At 40.0% G+C, this 21,866-nt stretch overlaps 2 protein-coding genes across 19 annotated transcripts in view; one reads left to right on the top strand and one right to left on the bottom strand.

The window, feature by feature from the left end:
- The window catches only part of AGPAT4 (1-acylglycerol-3-phosphate O-acyltransferase 4), a 46,139-nt gene extending 40,224 nt beyond the window's left edge, over positions 1-5,915 (top strand). For all 3 annotated transcript variants that reach the window (XM_026675241.2, XM_026675242.2, XM_087969179.1), the window contains exon 9: positions 5,445-5,915. In XM_026675241.2, the coding sequence (XP_026531026.1) occupies positions 5,445-5,536 (92 nt within the window). In that variant the 3' untranslated portion in view covers positions 5,537-5,915. The remainder of the gene's footprint in view (positions 1-5,444) is intronic.
- Positions 5,916-9,909: 3,994 nt separating this feature from the next.
- The window catches only part of MAP3K4 (mitogen-activated protein kinase kinase kinase 4), a 110,096-nt gene continuing 98,139 nt past the window's right edge, over positions 9,910-21,866 (bottom strand). For all 16 annotated transcript variants that reach the window (XM_087969270.1, XM_087969295.1, XM_087969228.1 and 13 more), the window contains 7 exons: positions 21,694-21,764; positions 21,010-21,126; positions 17,836-17,995; positions 13,588-13,710; positions 12,143-12,249; positions 11,317-11,496; positions 9,910-10,467 (listed from right to left, as the gene is read on the bottom strand). In XM_087969270.1, the coding sequence (XP_087825396.1) occupies positions 10,447-10,467; positions 11,317-11,496; positions 12,143-12,249; positions 13,588-13,710; positions 17,836-17,995; positions 21,010-21,126; positions 21,694-21,764 (779 nt within the window). In that variant the 3' untranslated portion in view covers positions 9,910-10,446. The remainder of the gene's footprint in view (positions 10,468-11,316; positions 11,497-12,142; positions 12,250-13,587; positions 13,711-17,835; positions 17,996-21,009; positions 21,127-21,693; positions 21,765-21,866) is intronic.

Consider the following 21,866-nt stretch of genomic DNA (forward strand, 5'->3'; position numbering starts at 1 on the left):
CATGGTAGATGGGTTAAAGTATAATCTGAGACTTACATTTCATCTGGTTCTTCCGGAAGAATAATTTGAATATCTATTTGCATTCCAGAGATTCAGTTTTAAAAAATTCACCTTGCTTTGGATAGCCAGGAGTTGAATAAAGTTGGACTTGGCCTCATGATGGTCTTTAAGTATTGCTTTCTTGTGACAGCGGGATATGCAACTTGCTGCCTTAATGAAGGGCATTTGTCATTTTGATAAGGAGGTATTTGGTTTGAGGACATATAAAGGACATTTGAGGTTACACTGAAGTTAAAGTCCTGCATAGATAAATATTATCTTCTGTCTCTGCTTTTAGCTAATTTGCATCAGTCCCCTTAATAGTACCTAGCAGAATAGTGGCCCTTTGAGAGATCTGGTATGGTGCAGTTAAGATGTTGACAAAGATTAGATCTGAGATTTTCCTTAGCCACAGCAGTTCAACAATCTTTCGCTCTTGTACGATCCTACCCCTTCTCATTGCGTAAAGAATGAGGAGAATGCATGTCCAGTTGAGCTCCTGAAAGAAAGACAGGATATAAATCTTAACACGCTTCTGTGGCTTCTGTGACCGACAAGTGTTTTGGTTTCTTAGGGCCTTATTTGCTCTTGTGTCAGTAGATTTTTCAATTTGAGCTCTTCTAGATGATGTGCTAGGTAGATGAGGGAGGTGTTAGAAAGTTGCTTTTTGTACATTCATAGAAATTATTCCACTCTTCAGCTAAAAAGGGCGTTATGAGGAATTTAACCAGAGGGGGTGGGGTGGGGAGTCCTTGCCTACAGTTTGATTTCTAAAAAAAAGAAGTGACATAAAAAGAGACAAGAAAGGCAAAGGATGAGCTTGGGATGTTCAAAAATAATAGTACGTTGTAGAAAGGTACCTTTGGAACACACAGGGGTGCATACGTAGTACTTACCTGCAACTTCTTAAAAGAGAATATGTCTCTGCCTGGGGTCATGCTACAACTGTACAGGGCAACGTTGCAATCCTGATAAAGTTGCTACCGTCTCATGCACTGTAAAGCATCTCCTTCCCTTTAAACCCGGAGTGCTGCACAATTGTGGTAAACATGAGTGTTTCAAAAGAATTTACAAGAAACCACGCAGCAGAGGGAGAACTTCCTCAACTGGAAGAGTTAAGATAATAATTGGGTGTTTTTTTTCTTTATTTGTGTCAGAGGCACCTTTATAGACATATAATGTTCAACATTTGAGCATGTAAAATAAGTATAACATAGGCCATAGAAATACAGTGCATATAAAAGTATGTAAAATAAATAGGATTAAAACTAAACGACATTCATCCAATCAACAGTTTGATTGGATGAATGCTGACCACATCAACAGCATTTTCTCTCACCAGCATGAAGTTTTCTTCTGTACATGATGGTGGATATCATATGCACCATATGTGAAAGGATTGTTCTTCTGCATTCAGACAAAGTATCCTCTACAGCAGGGGTGTCAAAATTCAAGGCCCACAAGGTGCTTAGATCTGGCCCATGAGGCCACTCTGGAAACAATGAAGGACTGGCTCACAGTGCCTCTGCCAGCAAAAATGAAGCTTAGGGAAGCCGCATGCAGCCTGCCCGGGTTCAGTTTTTGGCCGCCCGGGCTGTTTGCGGCCTTTCCAAGCTTCATTTTCGCTGGCAGAGGGCTGCAGGAAGCAGCCATGGCTAAAAATGGAACCTCGACCAGTGAGGCCCATCCCAGCCACGCCCACCCCATGGCCCCCTGTGGTCAACACAATGAAATAAAGAGTTTGACATCCCTGCTCTACAGGGAAGTCCCATATGTAATTGACTGATGAAGTCTCCGAATGATGTGGTGCTAGTGGCTGCTATCACAGTCTCAAGTATATTTGTTTCCTCTTGATGTTTATTTTCCATAGTTTTCATTTTCCAGGTAATTGCCAGTATATTAGCCTTCTAATAGCTGCTGTTCAAAAATATAGAATTCTGAGCTTGGTTGTTTTCTTGCAGAGATTTCAATTGCCCACACTAGGTAATATCATCAGTGATGAATGAAATGTCTGCCCAGAAAACAAAACAAAACAACCCCAGCTGAGAGACTAGCAAAGACCCCTCCTTTCAACCTGAGCACCAGATATTCTCCTTTATTAATACCTAATTCATCTAGTTCAGTTTCAGCTAAACATGAAATTATTATTAGAAGCATTATGACCACATTGCACAGAAGTTGGTCATATATTTAAGACATTTTGAGATTAGTTCTTTACCTTGCACACCTGTCTCTCACACATAGTTCTCTAAACTAGTCCCTTCCCTCTTATCTGTTTGCAGCAAGAATTAAAATGGATTCTGGATTAGTAACGTAATTGAATAGAAAGTACAAACAGGCCTTGCTTATTAACAGTAGTTGGAACTGGAAACTTGTTACTGAGTGTCCTGGTCTCTAAGCAAAATAATCTTGTGACTTATAGTTCACTCACACTTCCATCATTAAGCAATCACCGCGGACATCAAGCGAGACATCACATTTCAATTAATGGCTTGTGATTTCAGTTCTGTGTTTTCCCTTAATTCTGCTTTTTGGAAGCCGGTTGTGAGGCTCACAAATGACCATTAGGTGACAGCAGGATGCTGCGATTGTTGTAAATGGGTGAGGATCCAAATGGCGATCACATGACTGCAGGATGTAGCGCCTAAATGGAAGGAGTGGTCACAAAGCAGGTTTTTCCCCAACCATTGTAACTTGAAATGGCTATTAAACAAGGCAAACAGTAAATGACCGGTCCCATACCCTTTAAAAAACAATCCTGTACCTTATACTAGAGTATGGATTCTTTTCAATAATTTCTGCAACAGTCAGCTCAACACAATGTCTTTTATATAAGTGCATGAGCATGCAGTTTCAGTTGAACGGTGCATGCATTCCTGTGCATCTGTTTCCTTTTTCTTTCTCTCTCTCTCTTACTTTCTCCTCCTTTCTGGGCCTCTGCTAGGAGTCTAATGGTTAAGAATCTTGAAGAAGGCTAGACAGCAGTAAGTGAAATTGTTTGAGCTGACCCAGGACTGAGTATCTCACTCAGGTCCATTAGAACAGAGATGGGATGAGATATTGTGAAAACTGAACTTCTAGTGCTATTCTCTCTCTCTTGGTTATTACTGAAGTTCCAGTTAAGAAGAAAACAGTAATTTCCTTATATTACCATAGCTGTATTTTCCACAACAAATTGACTTGAAATAATATAGTTTATGCAAAAAGCATTGTCATTTGTACGCTAGTTTGTGCTTTGAGTTCTTGTTTTTATGACCAATGTAGCTTTAACTGTGCTCATTCAAAACTATTTTGATATAATGGGAATCATATATCTTATATTTGTCAGATTCTTGGATTTCCCTAGCTGGAGCTGGTGAGTGTGTTCACCAAATGATGTATTTCAAGTGTCTCCAAACTTGGCAACTTTTAAGATTTGTGGACTTCAACTCCCAGAATTCCTCAGCTAGTCATGCTGGCTGGACAATTCTGGGAGTTGAAGTCCACAAGTCTTAAAGTTGCCAAGTTTGGAGACTCCTGACGTATTTGGTGGTTGATTATTCTGCTTTGGAAATGTGTTTAAGATTATTTAATAGCCTGTTGTAAAACTGTTAAGCTTACATGAATCAGTCTTTCTAATACCACAATGAATTTTCTGTACATAGTCCATGCTATTCTGTAACAAGTGAATATATATTTGGGATGGAGGAATGATGACAGCATTTGTGCTCTCTGCAAATAATATTTTATTGTATTTATGAATAGCTGATGAATTTAAATCCTGTCAAAATGCTTGGCAATAATTTATGCTGTAAGAGACATTGCTGCTACTAAGGGAGAAGAGTTTTAGAAATTAACTTATAATATCCTTGCAACTATAGGATGCAAAATTGACTAGGTTATGGAAGGATCATGCTTTTAGAAGTCATTAAATATCAAAAGGTTACAGGCTAGTGACCGACCTTTGATGTTCAGGAGACCTTTGAACTGTACATGTAGCATTCTCTATTTCAGGGGTCCTCAACCACCGGGCCGCGGACCGGCACCGGGCCGTGGAGCACTCTCTACCGGGCCGCAAAGAATTTTTTTTAAAAAAAATGGCGGCTTTCTTCACCTTCGGTGAATGCTGCTGGGATCGGGGATCAAGGACACAAATGAAAGAAGGGGAGGGAGGAAGCAACCGAAGCCTGTCCTTCTCTGGGTCAGCTCTCTCAGTCGCTCTCTCGCTCCTCCACCAGCACAGGAAGAAACTGCTTCAAAGAAGCGGGGGGGCTTTTCCTGTCGCCGCAGCTTCCCGAAGCGCCGTTTCTCCCCACCCCACCCGTCCGCCCGCCCGCAGTGCTCCGTTCTGCCTGCCTTCGTTAATGGTTGAATCGGAACAGCTTCGGCTGAGTAAAAGAGGCGAATAGTTATTATTCTCAGCCGAAGCTGCTCCCAAACAACCAGAAACTAAGGCAGGCAGGCAGGCAGGCAGGCAGAACGGGACACTGTGGATTGAAGCGCGGGGCGCGGGCGCGCGGGCGGGTGGGAGTGGGGGTGAAACGGGCGCTCGGAATAGCTGCGGCGACAGGAAAGCCCCCGCTTCTTTGAAGCAGTTTCTTCCTTGGATGGTGGAGCAGCGAGAGAGCGAAGCCTCCTTCTCTTCTCCCCTGGCCCGCCCCGGTCCTTGAAAAAATTTTCTGCTTGAAACCGGTCCCTGGTACAAAAAAGGTTGGGGACCACTGCTCTATTTTACTGCCCCGAAACTAGCCAGTTGTAAGATGCCCAAGGCCTGGGTCAAGTGCATTGTCAGTCTGGAGTCATTTCACCCCCAAAAGAGACCCAAGTCCACCCCCCACCCCCCGAAGTCATTGACTCTCAGCTGGCACCAATTTACCTTGACCATTAGTAGATCAGATTTTTGTATATACAGTAGGTTGCATGGAATAAACTTGCAGTACTTTCTGAACTCTGTCCTGGCTTCTGGTTTCCTGACACCACCAATCAGGTTTGACATCAGGTGTTTTTTTTTAAAATAACTCTTCATTGGAGAAATTGCTATATTGTTTTAACCAATTAACACACAAAAACCATTTCCAGTAAGGGATATGTAAATGATTTCAAATTAGTGATATAGCTGCTTTAATGAGATAAAGTGGACAGTATTGTACAGCAATCCATCTAGTTGAACAAAGTATCTGACAATCATCTTGTGTGTTTTTGTCCCTATCTTTTCTCCTGGAATATTTTTAAAACTACAGACGAAAAACATTTATTTCTAGCATGATATCCCAAATAAATTCTCTTTCTTTGCATAACATGGTAGACTACTAATACTGCAATATAAAGTTTGTATATGCTTTCATATATGAGAGCAAATTTGCTCTTAGTTTTCTAATTGTAGTTGTTTAACACCAGATATCCTCTTTTTTTAAAAAAAAATTCAGTTTCAGTTGGTGTTCGATGGATGATAGGAGTAACAGAAATTAACAAAGGCTCAACTTACGGCCACCAGGGACACAAGGAGAAGCAAAAGTGAAAATCTCCAGAGACTGCTTCATACCCAAAGGGAACAAGCTAGTGAACTGCTGTGAACAGTCTTCAGTCATGAAGACCAGGAATCTGTTAGAGAAAGCTGATGCCTCCACTGAAGTCACATCTCTTCATCTCTTCTCTATCCATCTCCTCCGATTTTCCAGCTGGCAACAAAAGTCAATATTCTGCAATTTATTTTATTTTATTTTTCTATACTTTTCTTTAATTCAGATTTTCCAGAGAAACCATTCTTTTTTTTAATTAACGAAGAGAAAGTATGCAGACATAGTATTAGGAAGGAAGCAAATGAATGAATGAATTTTTTTTTTTCTGAATAAATCTTTAATGGATTAAAATATGAAATAAAATTTACTTTCCTATAAGATGACCAAAATGAGTATTTTATATAATTAACTAAGAACTATTTTACTTCGTTCTTTCTAGTCTGGTAGCCGATTTCCCAATTGTGACCAACAAGCGGCTTCTGGAAAGCCCAGAGACTTCTTATGAAGCTTGTATTCCAAATGCATTTTAATTTATTTAGTTTCACTTCTAATCTCTTTATTTTTGTGGAAGTAATTGTTTTAACCAATGAGTGATTCTTGAGTAGTACTTTCACTGAACTACTTGGCACTATCCAAATATTTATCCTTTGGCCAGCCTGATAAAAATAGGAAGGCTTTCCTCCTAACATTTGTTTTCAGTTTGCCAAGACACTTTTATTACCAGTTTGTTTTCAATTCACTTCAGAAAGTGAAGTGAAATGCACTTCCCTTTTATTTTGCAATCCCATTTTTTAATTTGCACTTAATTTCTTTGCAGACTTCGCTCCAAGTATTCATTCTAAATCCTTTATTATATTTGGAAAGGTTTAACATTTCCAGTCATATTTACATATCCTTAAAAAATCTATTTCTTGTATTCTTCTACTGTAAAAAACAATTTTACTTTTTTTTGCTTCTTGTTCATTATGAATATGAGACTGCCTCTTAAATCCCAAGATTTTGATGTATGAATAACTGAAAGAAAAAGCTGTTTGAAAATCCATTTATATAAATATCCAGCACAATGCAGTTACTCATACATCAACATTCTCAAGGAACTCAAAACATTAGCGAGAGAACTTATTTCTTTAGAAACTTATACACTAAAATTTATTTTCTATATGCACAATATTATCTTTAATACTACTTTCCAAATTGGACAGTAAATTGGCCTGACTTTTCTAGAATCACATTTCAACTTTAAACACAGGTGTTACATTGGCTGTATTCCTAGTATATAGATATTGATCATGAAAATTATATTAAGATATTGACAATATTTATCTCAGCTTGGATAGCACTATGGCCCCTTTAATATATAGATCTGCACTGCTGCTATGTCTCCTTGTGGAGTTTATCATAGTCTAATTACCCTAGATCAGTGATGGCTAACCTTTTCCACGTTGTGCCAAAACTGCGCTGGAGTTCACGTGCCTGCACCCATGATGTGACTCCCGCCCACCTGCGCATGTGCATGCAACCCTGCACTGCACGCTCTGTGCATGCACACGCAACCCCCTGCATGTTGCATGCCTCTGCGCATGCGTGCACGTCTCCCCATACGCAGCAGATACCCGACAGTTAGCTGGCTGGCAGGAGGTGGGGCTCTTCCGGCCGACCTCTCACCGGCAGAAGTGGCTCTGCATGCCACTTCTGGCACGTGAGCCAGGGGGGGTTTCTACCGGTTCTGTCCACCTCTGTAGAACCGGTAGCTCTGAAGAGCAGCAGACATAGGACCGGTTCTATGTCATCTGATGTTTTTGCCCCCCCGCCCACCCGGGCTCTTTCCTGACTTTTATTTCCTGATTTTTTTTTCAACTTCAGCTGCCGTGCGAGGCATAGCTGCAGTTTAAAAAGCAGGAAAAAAGGGCTTTTTCAAAGGCTGCTTCTCGGCACGCAGCGTTGCTCAGCTGTCCAGGCGCCAGGCTGATGAGGGAAGCACATCGTAAATCAACAAACCAGTAGTTAACCCTGTCGGATCCCACCCCTGACATGAGCCATAGGTTCACCATCACGGCTCTAGACTGTAATGTAGATTGTTTGATTTAGACCAAATAAACCTGAAAATTATTGCTATTTTCATTTGGAAACAAAAGTTTATAGTTCTGTGGCTTAAGGAACAAACCAACTTTTATACTACAATGGTTTGTTTAGCATTCTAAAATCCATTGCTTGAGGTAATGTATTTTTAGTAGTTAGTGACCCAATGTCCCAACTATTTAAAAATACTCAGTGAACCTTAAGCAAAGACCAAATCCAACATAACAGAGCCATCCTCATACTTTTGAAAGAGAAAATTATCAGCGACACAGTAATTTAGCCGGTACATTTGGCAGAATGAGCCTTGTTAGCAGATACCTGGACAGTTGAAATCTTTCGTCAAAACCATTTCAATTTTTTTGAGACATCAATCCTGCTTTTTTCTCTTCTGACAGCTTTGATGATTTATAGCAAACTCCAAGCAACAGATTCTTTGGATTAGCTTGCCCTTTTATTTTAGCCCAGTTGCTTTCAACAGGTCTGTTACCATTAATCCAGTAGACTTGTATGCAGATAAGTTCATTCCCGATATACAAGTAGTCCTCAACTTACAACAGTTCACTTGACCGTTTGAACATACGACACTGAAAAAAAATGACTTACGGCTCTTTTTCACACTTACGACCACTGCAGCTTCTCCATGGCTATGGTATCAAAATGTTTGGCAACTGACTCATATTTATGATGGTTGCAGTGTCCCAGGGATCACTTTTGCAATCTTTTGAAGAGCAAAGTCAGTGAGGAAGCTAGATTCACTAAACAGCTGTAGTACTAACTTAACTAGTGATTCACTTAACTGGCAAGAAAGGTCATAAAACTCAACAATTGTCTCTCTTAGCAATAGAAATTTTGCGTTCACTTCTAGTCGTAAGGACTACTTGTAGTATGGAGGCATTTAAAATAATGTATTAAAATTCCCTCGTTTGGTTTCCTTTTTCCACTATGCTAGAGATTTCCAAAACACTTCACTTTACTGCTGCACTTAATCCATTACTTACCAATCTATTTATTACTCTAATGGACTTATGATTCCCCAATCTTTTATTTACCACTTTTCAAAGTTTACTTGAAGAACGAATCTCTTCTTGAACTTTTGTTTTCAATGGATAATATTGATCATAATACCAACTGGATCTTCCTGCCCAGTGTTGTTTTTGATGTATTTCTTGGAAACAAAATTTATTCCACGTACAGCAAGATTACTTTATTTTACAAGGCTGCCTTATTCCTGCTTAGTTTCTTTCAAGTTCCAGAACCAAATGAAATGCAAAATTAAATATTTAGTGCTTCATTGAACAAGCATTGTTTCTCAGTCTAAAAAAACCAAAGTGACCCTAGATGCCATGTCACCGTAATATACAAATGCCAAACAAGATTATATCCCACTGTAAACCTCAACTAACTTATGTGTTTTAATGGGGCAAATTGTTCTGGATTGGAGGATTCTGTTACGAATACCTCCATATAGCTTAATTGTTGCTAAAATAGCAGTATACTTAGATATGAAGTTGTAAATGTATTTTTCAACACATCATTAACAAAATAGAAGGGTGCTGAGAAATCAGAGCTAAATATAAGCATACGATATCAAGAGTGATGCGTGTGTCTTTAAAAGAACTGTAAATATGGATATTGTACAGGGAGAAGCCACATCTGATTTAAACAAGTATAGGAGTTAAAAAGCAAAGATTAAAATTTAGCGATTAAGTCTGTGTAAGAGAACTGTGAACATTAACTTTAAGCCCTTATAACGGTAGCCAAATGTGCATGAATTGAATTAGACTCTTCTTTGCTAGACTTTTGCTTTGATAATCATATGCAACTTAGCTAGTCTTAGCTGATAACTACTTTTCTCTATGAGACGAATTTGGTACTTGGTATTATTTGGTCAAGGAAATGAACCCCTGAACTATTTAAAGGAATTATTTATAGAAGCTTCACTGCACTTGCAACTCTGAATTTTGATTTGGGGAGAAAGAGCTAGCATAGTAGTAGTGAGTTAAACCCACAGCCCAATATGTCACTGAAGACTATAACTGCAGGTGAACAACATATACATCAATTACATCTGAAGAGCTGGATTCACACTTCAGTTTATCTTTAGTGGCCAGACATAAGCATAACTGTGAGCAAGAGTAAAGGTGTTACTTCCCCCAAATTATTAAAAGCCTATCCAAACTATAGCCCAAATTAGCTACACCGTTGAAACGCAAGGGCAACCCTCACATAAGACTCCTGAGGAGGATAAAGCCATTTTAAGTATCAGCTTCAAACAAAATAGGAAACAAAAGACTTCCTAAAATAAACCATTTATTGAGAAAAAGCTTTTAAATTTATTCTTCAATCAATGTCCGCATAACAAATCAAGCTGGCCAATAAAAAACAAAACAAAAACAGAAAAGTAGAAGTTCACAGTCAGTGCACTCAACAAACAGGAGATTAAAAATAAGGTTCAGACTGCCTGATATAACACTAACTTTGTTTTTGAACCTAAAAGCTCAAAAATCCTACATATTAACATTACAGTTCTCAGTCATCTGAGAAACAGAGAAAGGACAAAAATAAGTTCATGGTCCATTATACAGTAGTAATGGCACTTTCACTGAAACATGCAGCTTCTTTAAACTCAGGGGGGCTGCCAAGGGAACAACAGGTGCCAAGGGAAACGAACAGCAGCAGCAGTAAAAGTGACGCCTGTCACTTGTGCAGTCTTCAGTCATGTTAGGCCTTGAGTCATATCCTGTGTCTTAACACAGTCCAAATGTAAATATTACATATAGTAGTGATTCAAAAATACTTCACCCGAGTACAGGCAACCATGTGCATAGCTTCATTCTTCATCTGTGCACACCTGGGTGGTAACAAGGAGAGAGCAGATAATTAACCCAAATTGAGCTTTTCTTTTAAAGGTGTGCTTCTCCTTCCCTGACAGGGACTCCTCAGATGTAACATCTTACGCTGTAGTTCAACTAAGATCTACTGTAATTACTATGTAGACAAAATTATATCATTCTTTTCAAGAGAAGTGATGTGATCCTCCAAAGTGTGAAAACTGCCTGAAAGATGTCATTGGATAATGTTTCCCAAACTTGGCCATTTCTAGGTGTAAGGATTTCAACTCTCAGAATTCCACCGCCAGCATGGCCACCGATAAGGAAACTGGCAGTTGAAGTCAACAGGTATTGAAGTTGCCAAGGTTGGATACCCCTGGATTAAGGCAAATGTTGTACTTTGGAATTTGCTGATCTGGATTTCAGCCAATGCCCTTCACACCCTCATCCATCCACCTCCAGCATCTTATGGCCGCTGAGCATATCGGGTTAGGGTTAGGATAATTTTGCTTTAAAGATGCTTAGCCCAGCAGCAAAACTGTAGGCTCTCCCAAATGTACCCCTACCTCCATTTTGTGCATCGTGCCTTGTCCCAATGGCACACAAAGCCTAATCATTTGGAAGCGGCCAATAGGAGAAAACTCTGCAAATGAAAGCAATGTCTTTATCTCCCAGTTAGTTAGGGGTTCTGTACTACTGAATTATTTATGCTGTTTCAATTCTTCTGATGACTCTAAAAGAAGAAAAACGTGTAGTAATTGCTTATGAAGACTAGAACTCAAATCCACAAGCTTTTTAAAATTTAAACAGTTACTCTTGTGTAATAAGACCCTGATAGTTACTAATAAGAATAGTCACGCTTCACTAACCTTGACAAACGAATGATCGAGGAGCTGGCTAGCTGTCCATCTCATCTTTGGATCACTTTCCAGGCAATGAGAAAGGAAACCTTTTCCTTCTGGACTTATCCTTTCAGGAATCGGAGGCTTATGACCCATCCCTACCCTGTACATGATCTGAAAGTTGTGTTCGAATTCATGCCAGGGTCTCTATAACAAAGCAGGAATATCTAGGTTAAGAAATTGAATTTTCTCACGAACTAGACAATGTATACCTTGTGTTAGTTGGTGCATTTCTTCTTTGATAACAATAAGCTCTGATAAGCATAACAAATAACCCTGAGTATAAAGCTCCACAAATATGCACATGGGGTGGGTGCCAATTCCAATCAGTGGGCAACCTTTAGCTATTTCTCTATTCCATTAATATATTTAAGAAGCAAGCAATGCATCAACGTCCCCGAGCAATTCTTTACACCAATGGGGCTTTGTTTATAATGTTGGCTTATCTGAAATCTGGAAACTAATTTACTCCCTATATGGAGATAGCAGAAGTCTTTGCAGACTTCCTGAGGCCTTCATGCTCAAAAAGATCATTGAACTAAATGAAGTTGCGAGGACAAGATACATTCATACTTCAGCTTTAATAAACAGGTTATACGCAGTTGAATCAGTTCTATTAAGCGGAGGAGAGTGCACTCAGCATTTCAGTCAAAATTAATTCTTCTCTTGCCAGTGGCTTTTAACCGAGCAAAGTTCAAGTGACTTAATTCCCCAGAAATCCAATAATGGCATGCTTTAGGATTTAGATCATTCTCAGTAACTAAACTGATTGAACGTCCTATCGGAGACTTACCTTCCCTGTGACCATTTCGATCACAACACATCCAAGGCTCCAGATGTCTGCCGCTCGCCCGTGGCCTTCTCCTTTCGCTCTGGTAATCACTTCAGGAGCCATGTATGCTTTGAAAAAAAACACAAAGGATCACATCAGTTTATGCAACAAAAGGAACAGGAGGTTTCTCAACCAAAGGATTTGTCCCAGGAACCAAAGCAAGATCAACCGTAATCTACCTATCTGTGCTGCCAAGTCACTAAGTACAAAGTACAACCTTCAGTTATTCTACGCGAACTTAACGTAGACATTGTTGCTGACTTTAGAACAGTGCTGTCAAGCTCACGGCCGGTGGACCAGATGCGTCACATGCTGGCCATGCCCACACCCGGTTTAGAGAAGTGGGGGGGAAGTCCCGATACGTCACATGACACGGCCGTGACGACGTGAGTTCGAGACCCCTGCTTTAGAAGCATTTTCACCAATCTTATTATGCTTTTCCAAGATACCTTCTCTTGGAAGCTACAGGTGTCCCACTCACTCCAGTGCAAGGGAAATACCTTCACGCAATTTTAAGGTCTCTAGTACAAAGCCAGAAGTTAATATCATAAAGCCTTAGTAGTGCACGGCTACTTGGATCGTAATGCAGAAAAGCAGTTTTGGAGTGTGATGTGGATATGGTTCACTATCCAAGTCAGGGCTTTTCTTTGAGAATCCCTTCTTCCCCCGCTCCCCGCCATGCACAGCGATCATGTGGTCCCAGGAAAATGCACATTTGATCTGAACCATCAACAAGGTGCAAAACGGCCATCATACCCAATTACCATCCCCATAATGCATAAGCCTATTTTTCTAACACTGCACAGCTTTAGTGAGAGCAAGGAAAAATTGGGGGTTTAAGAATTGGCTTGCAGGTGGCACCAAGCGGATGCATATTTCTTCCAAAACATCTTTTCTGTTCTGCATCCAAACCGTTGCACATCCCTATAAAATCTCTTTGCGTAATAGCAAAGATAATAACAACAACGGGTAATGTTGATGAGCACTTTACTGATATGCAGTTTGGACAATCCTGGACATGCAATCTGAAGATTTGGGGTTTTTTTAAATTTAGATTTACAGCTGTGTAATGACACAGATATTCCAGAAGGTGGCGGGACTTTAAGCAATGTGGATCAATCTTGAAAACCTAAACCAGGGGTGTCCCACCTTGGCAACTTTAAGACTTGTGGACTTCAACTCCCAGAATTCTGGGAGCTGAAGTCCACAAGTCTTAAAGTTGCCAAGGTGGGACACCCCTGACCTAAACAGTAGCTATGCCAGTACTTGGAATGGAGGATGGATACTTTTGTTGTAGATCAGAACTTAACATTCTCCTAATAAAACCAGGCATGAAGTCAACAGTAATAACTAGAGAATCTCAATGGCTGTTATATGCAGAGATTTCATTGTATGGTCTTCCTTACCGGCAGTTCCCAGGGTACTATTCACCTCTCCAGGCATTGTCTGCATATTATTCTTTAATTTTACCGAGCAGCCAAAATCTCCCAGTTTTATCAATCCTGATGATGTAAGAAATATGTTTGCTCCTAAAAGCCAAAATGAATGAACGAATGAAATGAAGGAGCAAAGATTTCATAGTTAAACATTACAGATTTTAGTTCCCATTTGCTTCGGAACAATCGGGCTCAACTATAAACGCACATGTATTATAAATATCTGGACGGTTAATACAAATAGTCCTCAACTTACAACGGTTCGTTTAGTGACCCTTTGAAGTTACAATGGCACTGAAAAAAGTCACTTATGACCATTTTTCACTTATGGATAGTTGAAGCATCCCCATCAGGGGTGGGATTCAAATATTTTTACCACCAGTTCAGTGGGCGTGGCTTGGTAGGCGGGCTTTGCACGCCTGCCAAACGCGCATTTTGCGCAGGCGCAGAGGCATTCTAACTCACCTCCTGCAAGCCTGCACGATCCCGGTCGCTACAGCAGCTGCCGCACGGCACTCTTCTGTGCCGCGCAAAGCAGCTGCGCTTCAAATTCAGAGGACAAAGGTGAGTAGGAGAGCCCGGGCAGGCGGGCCCAACAGCAGAGCAGTGGAGAGAACCGGTTCAGTCTCCGCTGCTCATTGCTGCTACCGGCTCTGCAGAACAGGGCCGAACCGGTAGAATGCCACCACTGATCCCCATGGTCACATGACCAAAATTCAGACACTTGGCAACTGACTCACATTTATGACGGTTGCCATGTCCCAGGGTCACATGATCCAACCTTCTGACAAGCAGAGTCAGGACAGAAATCAGATTCACTTAACAACCATTTTATTTATTTAACAACTGCAGTGATTCACTTAACAAATGGGGCAAGAAAATGGGGCAAAGCTCACTTAACAAATTTCTCACTTAGCAACATACATTTTGGGCACAACTGTGGTCGTAAGTTGAGGACCTACCTGTATTCTTAACTTACAAATTCATACATACATACATATACATATACATACACACACACACACACACATATATATGGCATTCAGCTTTGTTCGGGTATTTTCCCACGTCATAGTAGTGGTGCTTTTAAAGTTGTAGCAACGTTTCAGCAGAATCTCATCTGCCATCATCAGGCTTCTGTATTGTGTCCGTCTGTGAGTCAGACTTTTACAGTGGTTTCAGATTTAAATTTGGGGCAGCCTATTGCTGTGCCAGAATGGTTTTTTCTTCATCCTGATTGGTTGAGAGTCTTGGTCTGTGTTTATTGGTCTTGGAGTTTGCTGTGTTCTGCTTCTAATATCTTCTGTCTGTTTTTTTGGCTCTTTTTGTATCTTGATTGGCTGGCAACATTGTGTTACTTTATTGGAGGCCTTTAGTGCAGCTTGGCTTCGGGTAAATGGGACGGCTATCATTAGTTAGGAAGCTGGGTTTCATCTGGGTGCCTGGTTGGGGTGTGTTTGAGCTGGAGGTATCAGGGGGGATCTGTTTGTGCCCAGGTGTTTGCCTGGCTTGTGGTGTGGAGATTTTTTTGTTTGTGAGTGCAGGCTTCCAAATGATTGACAGCCTGGTGGAATCATCTCTTCTGTTCATGCTTTCTGGTCTTTTTTGTGGGAAAATACCCGAACAAAGCTGAATGCCATACATGTAAGTACCCGCGAAAACTTGGCGACATTTCGACGAGGTCCCACTCGCCATCCTCAGGCTGGTACTTTCGGCTTCGTGCCAGTGCAAGCTTATGGGATCCCCTATGGGATCACCACTATCACCCGTCATTGCAAACCTGTTCATGGAAGAATTCGAATCCAGAGCCCTACCCAATGCCACCCACAAACCCAAACTATGGTTAAGATACATCGATGACACATTTGTTATTTGGCCCCGTGGAAAAGAAAACCTAAACAATTTCCTAACACACCTAAACAGCACACACCCCAAAATCAAATTCACCATGGAAACAGAAACAAACAAACAACTACCATTCCTAGATGTACTAATCTACAAAAAAACAGATGGCACACTAGGACACACCATATACCAGAAGAAAACACACACCAACCGCTACCTCAACGCCCAATCCCACCACCACCCAGCACAGATAAACTCCGTGGCCAAAACACTAATTGCCAGAACCAAACGCCTGGCAGAGAAGACACACATAAAGACTGAACTATGCACCCTGATTAAAGTACTGACAGCCAACGGCTTCCACAAAAGCAAAATCACCAGCTTGATCCACAAAAACACACTGAGACATAATGGAGACCTAGAAGATGAACAGACCTATGGAACAGCTGTCCTGCCCTACATAAGAGGTACTACAAACAAAATCAGTAAGATACTACACAGGCATCACATCAAGACTGCCTTCAAAACAGACAGAAAAATAGCAGCCATCCTAAGAAACCCCAAAGATAAAATTGACCTGGAAAACTAAGGCATGTATGAAGTCCCCTGTGCATCATGCCCTACCACATACATTGGACAGACCAATAGAAGAATAAGTACCCGCTTAGATGAACACAAAAATGCAGTAAAAAAGCTGGAGCACACTTCCTCACTAGTCCAACACATGAAAGCCACAGGTCATAGCATCGACTTCAGTGGCACCAAAACCCTAGCCACTATAGAAAACCCCAGCCACAGAATCATCAGAGAAGCCATAGAGATTGAAAAAAGACCTGAAAGCATAAATAGAAGAGATGACTCCACCAGATTGTCAATTATCTGGAAGCCTGCACTCTCAAACAAAAAAATCTCCACACCACAAGCCAGGCAAACACCTGGGCACAAACAGACTCCCCCTGATACCTCCAGCTCAAACACACCCCAACCAGGCACCCAGATGAAACCTAGCTTCCTAACAAATGATAGCCATCCATTTACTCGGAGCCAAGCTGCACTAAAAGCCTCCAATACAGGAAACACAAAGTTGCCAGCCAATCAAGACAAAAAAAGCTACAAAACAGACAGAAGATATTAGAAACACCAATCAAGCAGAACACAGCAAACTCCAAGACCAATAAACACAGACCAAGACTCCCAACCAATCAGGATGAAAAAAACACCATTCTGGCACAGCGTAGGCTAGCACCAAATTTAAAACAGAAACGGCTGTGAAAGTCTGATTCACAGATGGACACAATACAGAAGCCTGATGATGGCAGATGAGATTCTGCCGAAACGTTGCTACAACTTTAAAAGCACAACTACAATGACGTGGGAAAATACCCGAACAAAGCTGAATACCATACAAGTAAGTACCCACGAAAACTTCACACACACACACACACACACACACAACTTATACATATATATACATACATACATACATACATACATACATATATATATTGCATGCAACCAAGGCTGGGGGGAATCACATGTTTCCTTTGATTCATTTATCTGAATCTTATTTCTGATCCAGCATTCCTGCATTCTCCAAATAAAAGATGGGGACTTTCATTTTATATCCCTTTCATGATCTCTAAGCACAAGGAAGAGTCAGGAAGAAAAACTCTCATTTGTTTGCATAATTCCTGGTCCTACAAGATTGATAGCAGTTGCTCCTATTTTTCTACTCCAGCTGACGCTCTGAAAGGGAGGAAGAGCATCCATCTGCAGGATGCTTCCTAGGTGCATTACTATGGAAACTGAAAATGGTCCTCAAGAGAAGGAGAAGCAGACACTGAGCTGGTCTATCTCACTGCTTCAGCTAATGGTGAAAAACAATCATGAACATCATGTAGCTAAGCATAACTGCCTGCTGCTTCTATTCCCTAAACAATCCCCTAAATGTCAGCGTGTAAGATTTTCTTTTGTGTATGCTGATGTAATTATTGTTGTAGTATGTCCCCATTTGTGTCTTGATAAGTGGTTTCATTTATCAGCAAAGCACGGTCGTAGTCCAAAGGCACCCTTCAGATTCAGTGGGAAGTGTCAAATTTTTTCTGTTATTTCCTAATAACCTTCTGTTATCTTCATCTATAAATATCGATCACAACTGTCAAAGGCACAATGAGCCATAAATTCTGGCTGGCAAGCAAGCAAATCTCTCTTAAAGCATCCATTTGCAGAGAAGTGGAACTGGGAAAGGCTGAAAATCATACAGCATGTTATTCAAAGCGATTGGTTTCTAAAATGTCTATTACCTACATTTGGCTTTAAACAAAAGTCTGTTGAGCAGTCCAACGTAAAAGAGAAATCTAAACAAATCTCTACCTTTAATATCTCGATGCACTATACCATGTTCATGCAGCACATTGATGGCAGTTGTGATCTGCTTTGTGTAGAGTCTAATAACATGCTCCTGGAGGCCCAGCCTTGACACTTCTTCCAGGGTCCCCTCGTCACAATACTCCATAAAGATGTACATTTCTTCCTGTAATTGAGGTGCAAAGAGGTTTATTTGGATGTCCTCACTAGGTAGAAAGCAGCTCCAATAAGCTCTGAATGTGAAATATGAGAGCTACTTTGGTGTTGTGGTTAAAGACACTGGACTAGAAGCCAGGTGACCAGGAGTTCTCCCTTAGACACAGAAGCTTCCCAGTTGCTCACTTGCAAGCCTAGACAAGGAAAAACTGTGCTCTGCCAATACATACTTGACAGGTTACACTCCATAACCTTCAATAAAGGAGGCTTCATCTTGCAATGGACTGATTATATTAGAGCATGTCAAACCCAAGACCCGCTGGCCAGATCTGGCCCATGGGGCAGTCTTGGAAAAGGGACCGGCCCACGTCGCTTGGGCCCAGTCTACCCAATGCAAAGAGGAAACATCAGGCCAGCATGGCTTTGGTCCAGTCTACCCAGTGCAAAGAGGAAACATGCCTGCAGTTTGGGGAGTGGCGTAAACCTGGCCACGTCCAACCACTTGGTCACGGCCCCCCAGCCCACCCCCCCAAGGTCAACCACAGTCCTGATACATCCCTCAATGAAATTGAGTTTGACACTCCTGTATTAGAGTGTGTGACAGAGTCCAAATGCATTTTTTACCAACAGTCCAATGTCTATACAGTAGCATATAGTAGGAAAGAGAACAAATCTTTGCTGTGATGGACACCAAACATGTTTGCAGCAAATTACTTATATAATGTCTAACTATAGGTAGGATATTACATGCTTTTTAGTGCTGTACGTTGTTCTTTCTCAAATTAGCAGCCTTCCCCCCAAACAAAATTCAGTCAAAGGTAGAAAAGAGAAATAATCTTTTCTGCACTTTCTATTTTATTTTTCTTTTAATTTTTTTAGTTTTCATTGTAATTGTTTTGCAGTTTGTGATACAGAGAAAATCTACCTTATTATGAATATCAATTCATAAGGTGCAATAAAATACTTGGCGGCTGCTAGTGGTCTTTAATAGTACAATAAAATTATGTTCAAGAAAAAGGAGACGAGGTGGAAAAAGAAAAAAAAATACCTTAGACATTGTTCCCTCTTTTAATTATATCAAATATAAAAAAGAACTTGCGTAGCCTGAAAAATTAGCTTTGTTTCAAGTAGAAGAGAGGCCTCTTTTCTTAGGATAGCTGATGAAATAGACTTGATTTTCTTTATTATAAGAATATAATGAAGAAAAAAAGCAATACATAAAGAAATGACTTCTCCCTTCATCACAAGCAAAAACAATTTTAGTAATTTGTCATCTTCTCTTAAAATACAATAAACAATATCCCATCTTTTTATCTAAAACTTCATCATTTCAGTCCTGAACAGCTAAAATTCATTAAGGGTTACAAGAGATGATGCTACATCTATTCAACCTTGATCAAATTTATCAACTTTCTATTCTTCCCTTTTACTTTTAACAATCTTGATTTTTAATCTCTTCAAAGGTCCTAGAATTTGATTTGTTTTCAATTTTTTTTATCCCTTCTCATCACAATTTGTTTTCAAAGCTTAAACAAGTCTCTTTTGTAAATACAATATAGGAAAATAATACAAATCACTTCTTTGCTTTTTGCATTTCTCTTTTAATTAAACATTAGCTGGTTTCATTTGTATATTGATGCAGCATCTTTTTACATATATTCTTATGTAGCCCATCATTTTAAAATCCATTTTCACATTAATTTCAGGTTAGCTGACTGCCGCTTCAACAAGATGGCTGCTGTCCTGCTTTTAGTCTCAAATACCCTCAAAACATAGATTCCATGGTAATTCACTGTTTATTCATGATCAAAGAGATAATAACAGTCAAAGCATGCAAACAAAAACAAAGTCTCTGAAAGAGGCTTGCCTGAAGCTTTTTAACAGCAGTGTGCAGAAGAACAGTCCAAAATCAGTCCAAGATGTGAAAAGCCAGGTTAGGATTGTCAGCCAGTCCAGAGCACAGAATTTTACAAGCAGAATCCAACCAAATTGCCATGCAAGAGCCAGAGATCAGTGGTTTGTTTCCAGTACAGGAACATGGGTCAGGGCTGCCTCTTAAATCAGATTGCAGGTACTTGAAGATTTACTCCCTTGCTTGACAAGAAGCCTCATATAATGTTTTTACTCTACTCTCCTATCTTCACGAGGTGCAAGGGATGGAAGGCCTTATACATTATCCTCATTTGACTGCTCCAGCTATCCAGGTGGTGCTTTTTGTCAATCAGCCCCATGTAATTCCTGGCCTGGTGTCTCCTGAATCCCATTCCATGGATTCATTTGGAAGAGCTTTTTCAGATTCAGAATCTTGAGTCGTGGGCTATGGTAGCTATTCCCTCATCTCCTTGAAACCTGCCAGAGACAGTCTTGTGGATTCCTCCCAATGAACAACTGTCTGGAGAATTTATGAGCAATTTCAAGCTCGCTCCTGTCCAAAGAAGGATTACAAAGAGTCGGTCTATTTGCCAGCTCTTTATTCCACTGTGGTTGTAGGCTACATTTTTATCAAAGGAATCTTCATTTTGCCATTTCTTCCCTCGAAGTCCCAGTGCAAAAACCAATTATAGAAAGGTGAAACAGAATCCTTTTTTTGTCTTAATTGTTCTCCAGTTTTAATTGCCAATCATTTCAATTTCTAATAATTTTGAAAGGAAGAAAAGTCACATGAATATATAAACCACCACTGGATTTTCCCTCTCTTCAACTAGTAATACCTTTTGGAATAGAGAAATTATAATAGATGAAGGTTAAGAGATCAACCCTTATGAATCCTTTAACTAAATCCACTGCTTTTGTTGGGGAATTGGACCATGCTTCTCACACGTTCAATCTTCTTCCTAAATCACCGAATGTAATCCTGGAACAATCTACAGATACTTACTTCCACAAACAAAATGAAACACAGATTGAGTACATAGCTTAAAAACACAAAGCAAGACCAACATTCCCATATACTCTTATTAACAAAATCAATTTTAATTTATACTCTATACTGACTGCAAAAGTCAGTGACCACCATCTCCTTACCCTGTGAAGTTCTACACCAAAGTAGCGGACCAGATTAGGATGCTTAATGCCTTCAAAAATTTTCAATTCATCTGCAGTTTCTTTTATCGTTTTGTGATCGTTGGGTTGAAATCTTATCTGCAAAAAGACATTCTGTTTCATGAGTGCTGCAAACCAAGCTAACAGGAAAAATGACTAGAGAGAAGCAATACTGAAACCACACCCAGATCTGTTTATTCTATCACACTGAATGAGTAAGAACAATCACAGATCTGTACAGATAATACAGAGATCTCTTCACTCCTGTTCTATTCTTAATATACTATATCTAGGGCAAGAAACAAAAGTTTAAAATCTGTCAAAAATATAATCAAACAGGGGCTACAGAGAAAAGAATTGCAGAATATTTACCAGTCAGCAAACGAGCTAACTGTCCATATTTCTTCATACAACAAGTTATTAAATAATGCTACTAGAACTAATGAGAAGGCCCTATCTTGTCATTTCCCCCCATGCTTTCATTCTATGGTGAATACAATGGGAAGCCCCTCCTTCTGATACTAAAAAGTAGATATGTTGGTAGGAAAAAGGCATTCTCTCACAGTAAATGACTTAGTTTAAAAAGCTGTCATTTGAATAATTAAATAAATTGTACGAACAAAAAAATATAAACATATAAAATTGTTTTACAAGCACATTGCTTACTTCTTTCATTGCCATCAATTCACCAGTGTCAACGCTGATACAGGTGTAAACTTTCCCATATTGGCCTTCTCCTGCAGAATTGTAATTTAAAAAAAAAAGATCTAAGCACTCTGAAAATATTTTTAACGTCTTCTCAGTATAAGTCATATAACTGACTTCTGCAGAATATTTAC

Source organism: Notechis scutatus, chromosome 1, assembly GCF_049901735.1.
Source record: "Notechis scutatus isolate UNSWTSFEM ecotype Mainland chromosome 1, rNotScu1.2, whole genome shotgun sequence".
NCBI lineage: Eukaryota > Metazoa > Chordata > Lepidosauria > Squamata > Elapidae > Notechis > Notechis scutatus.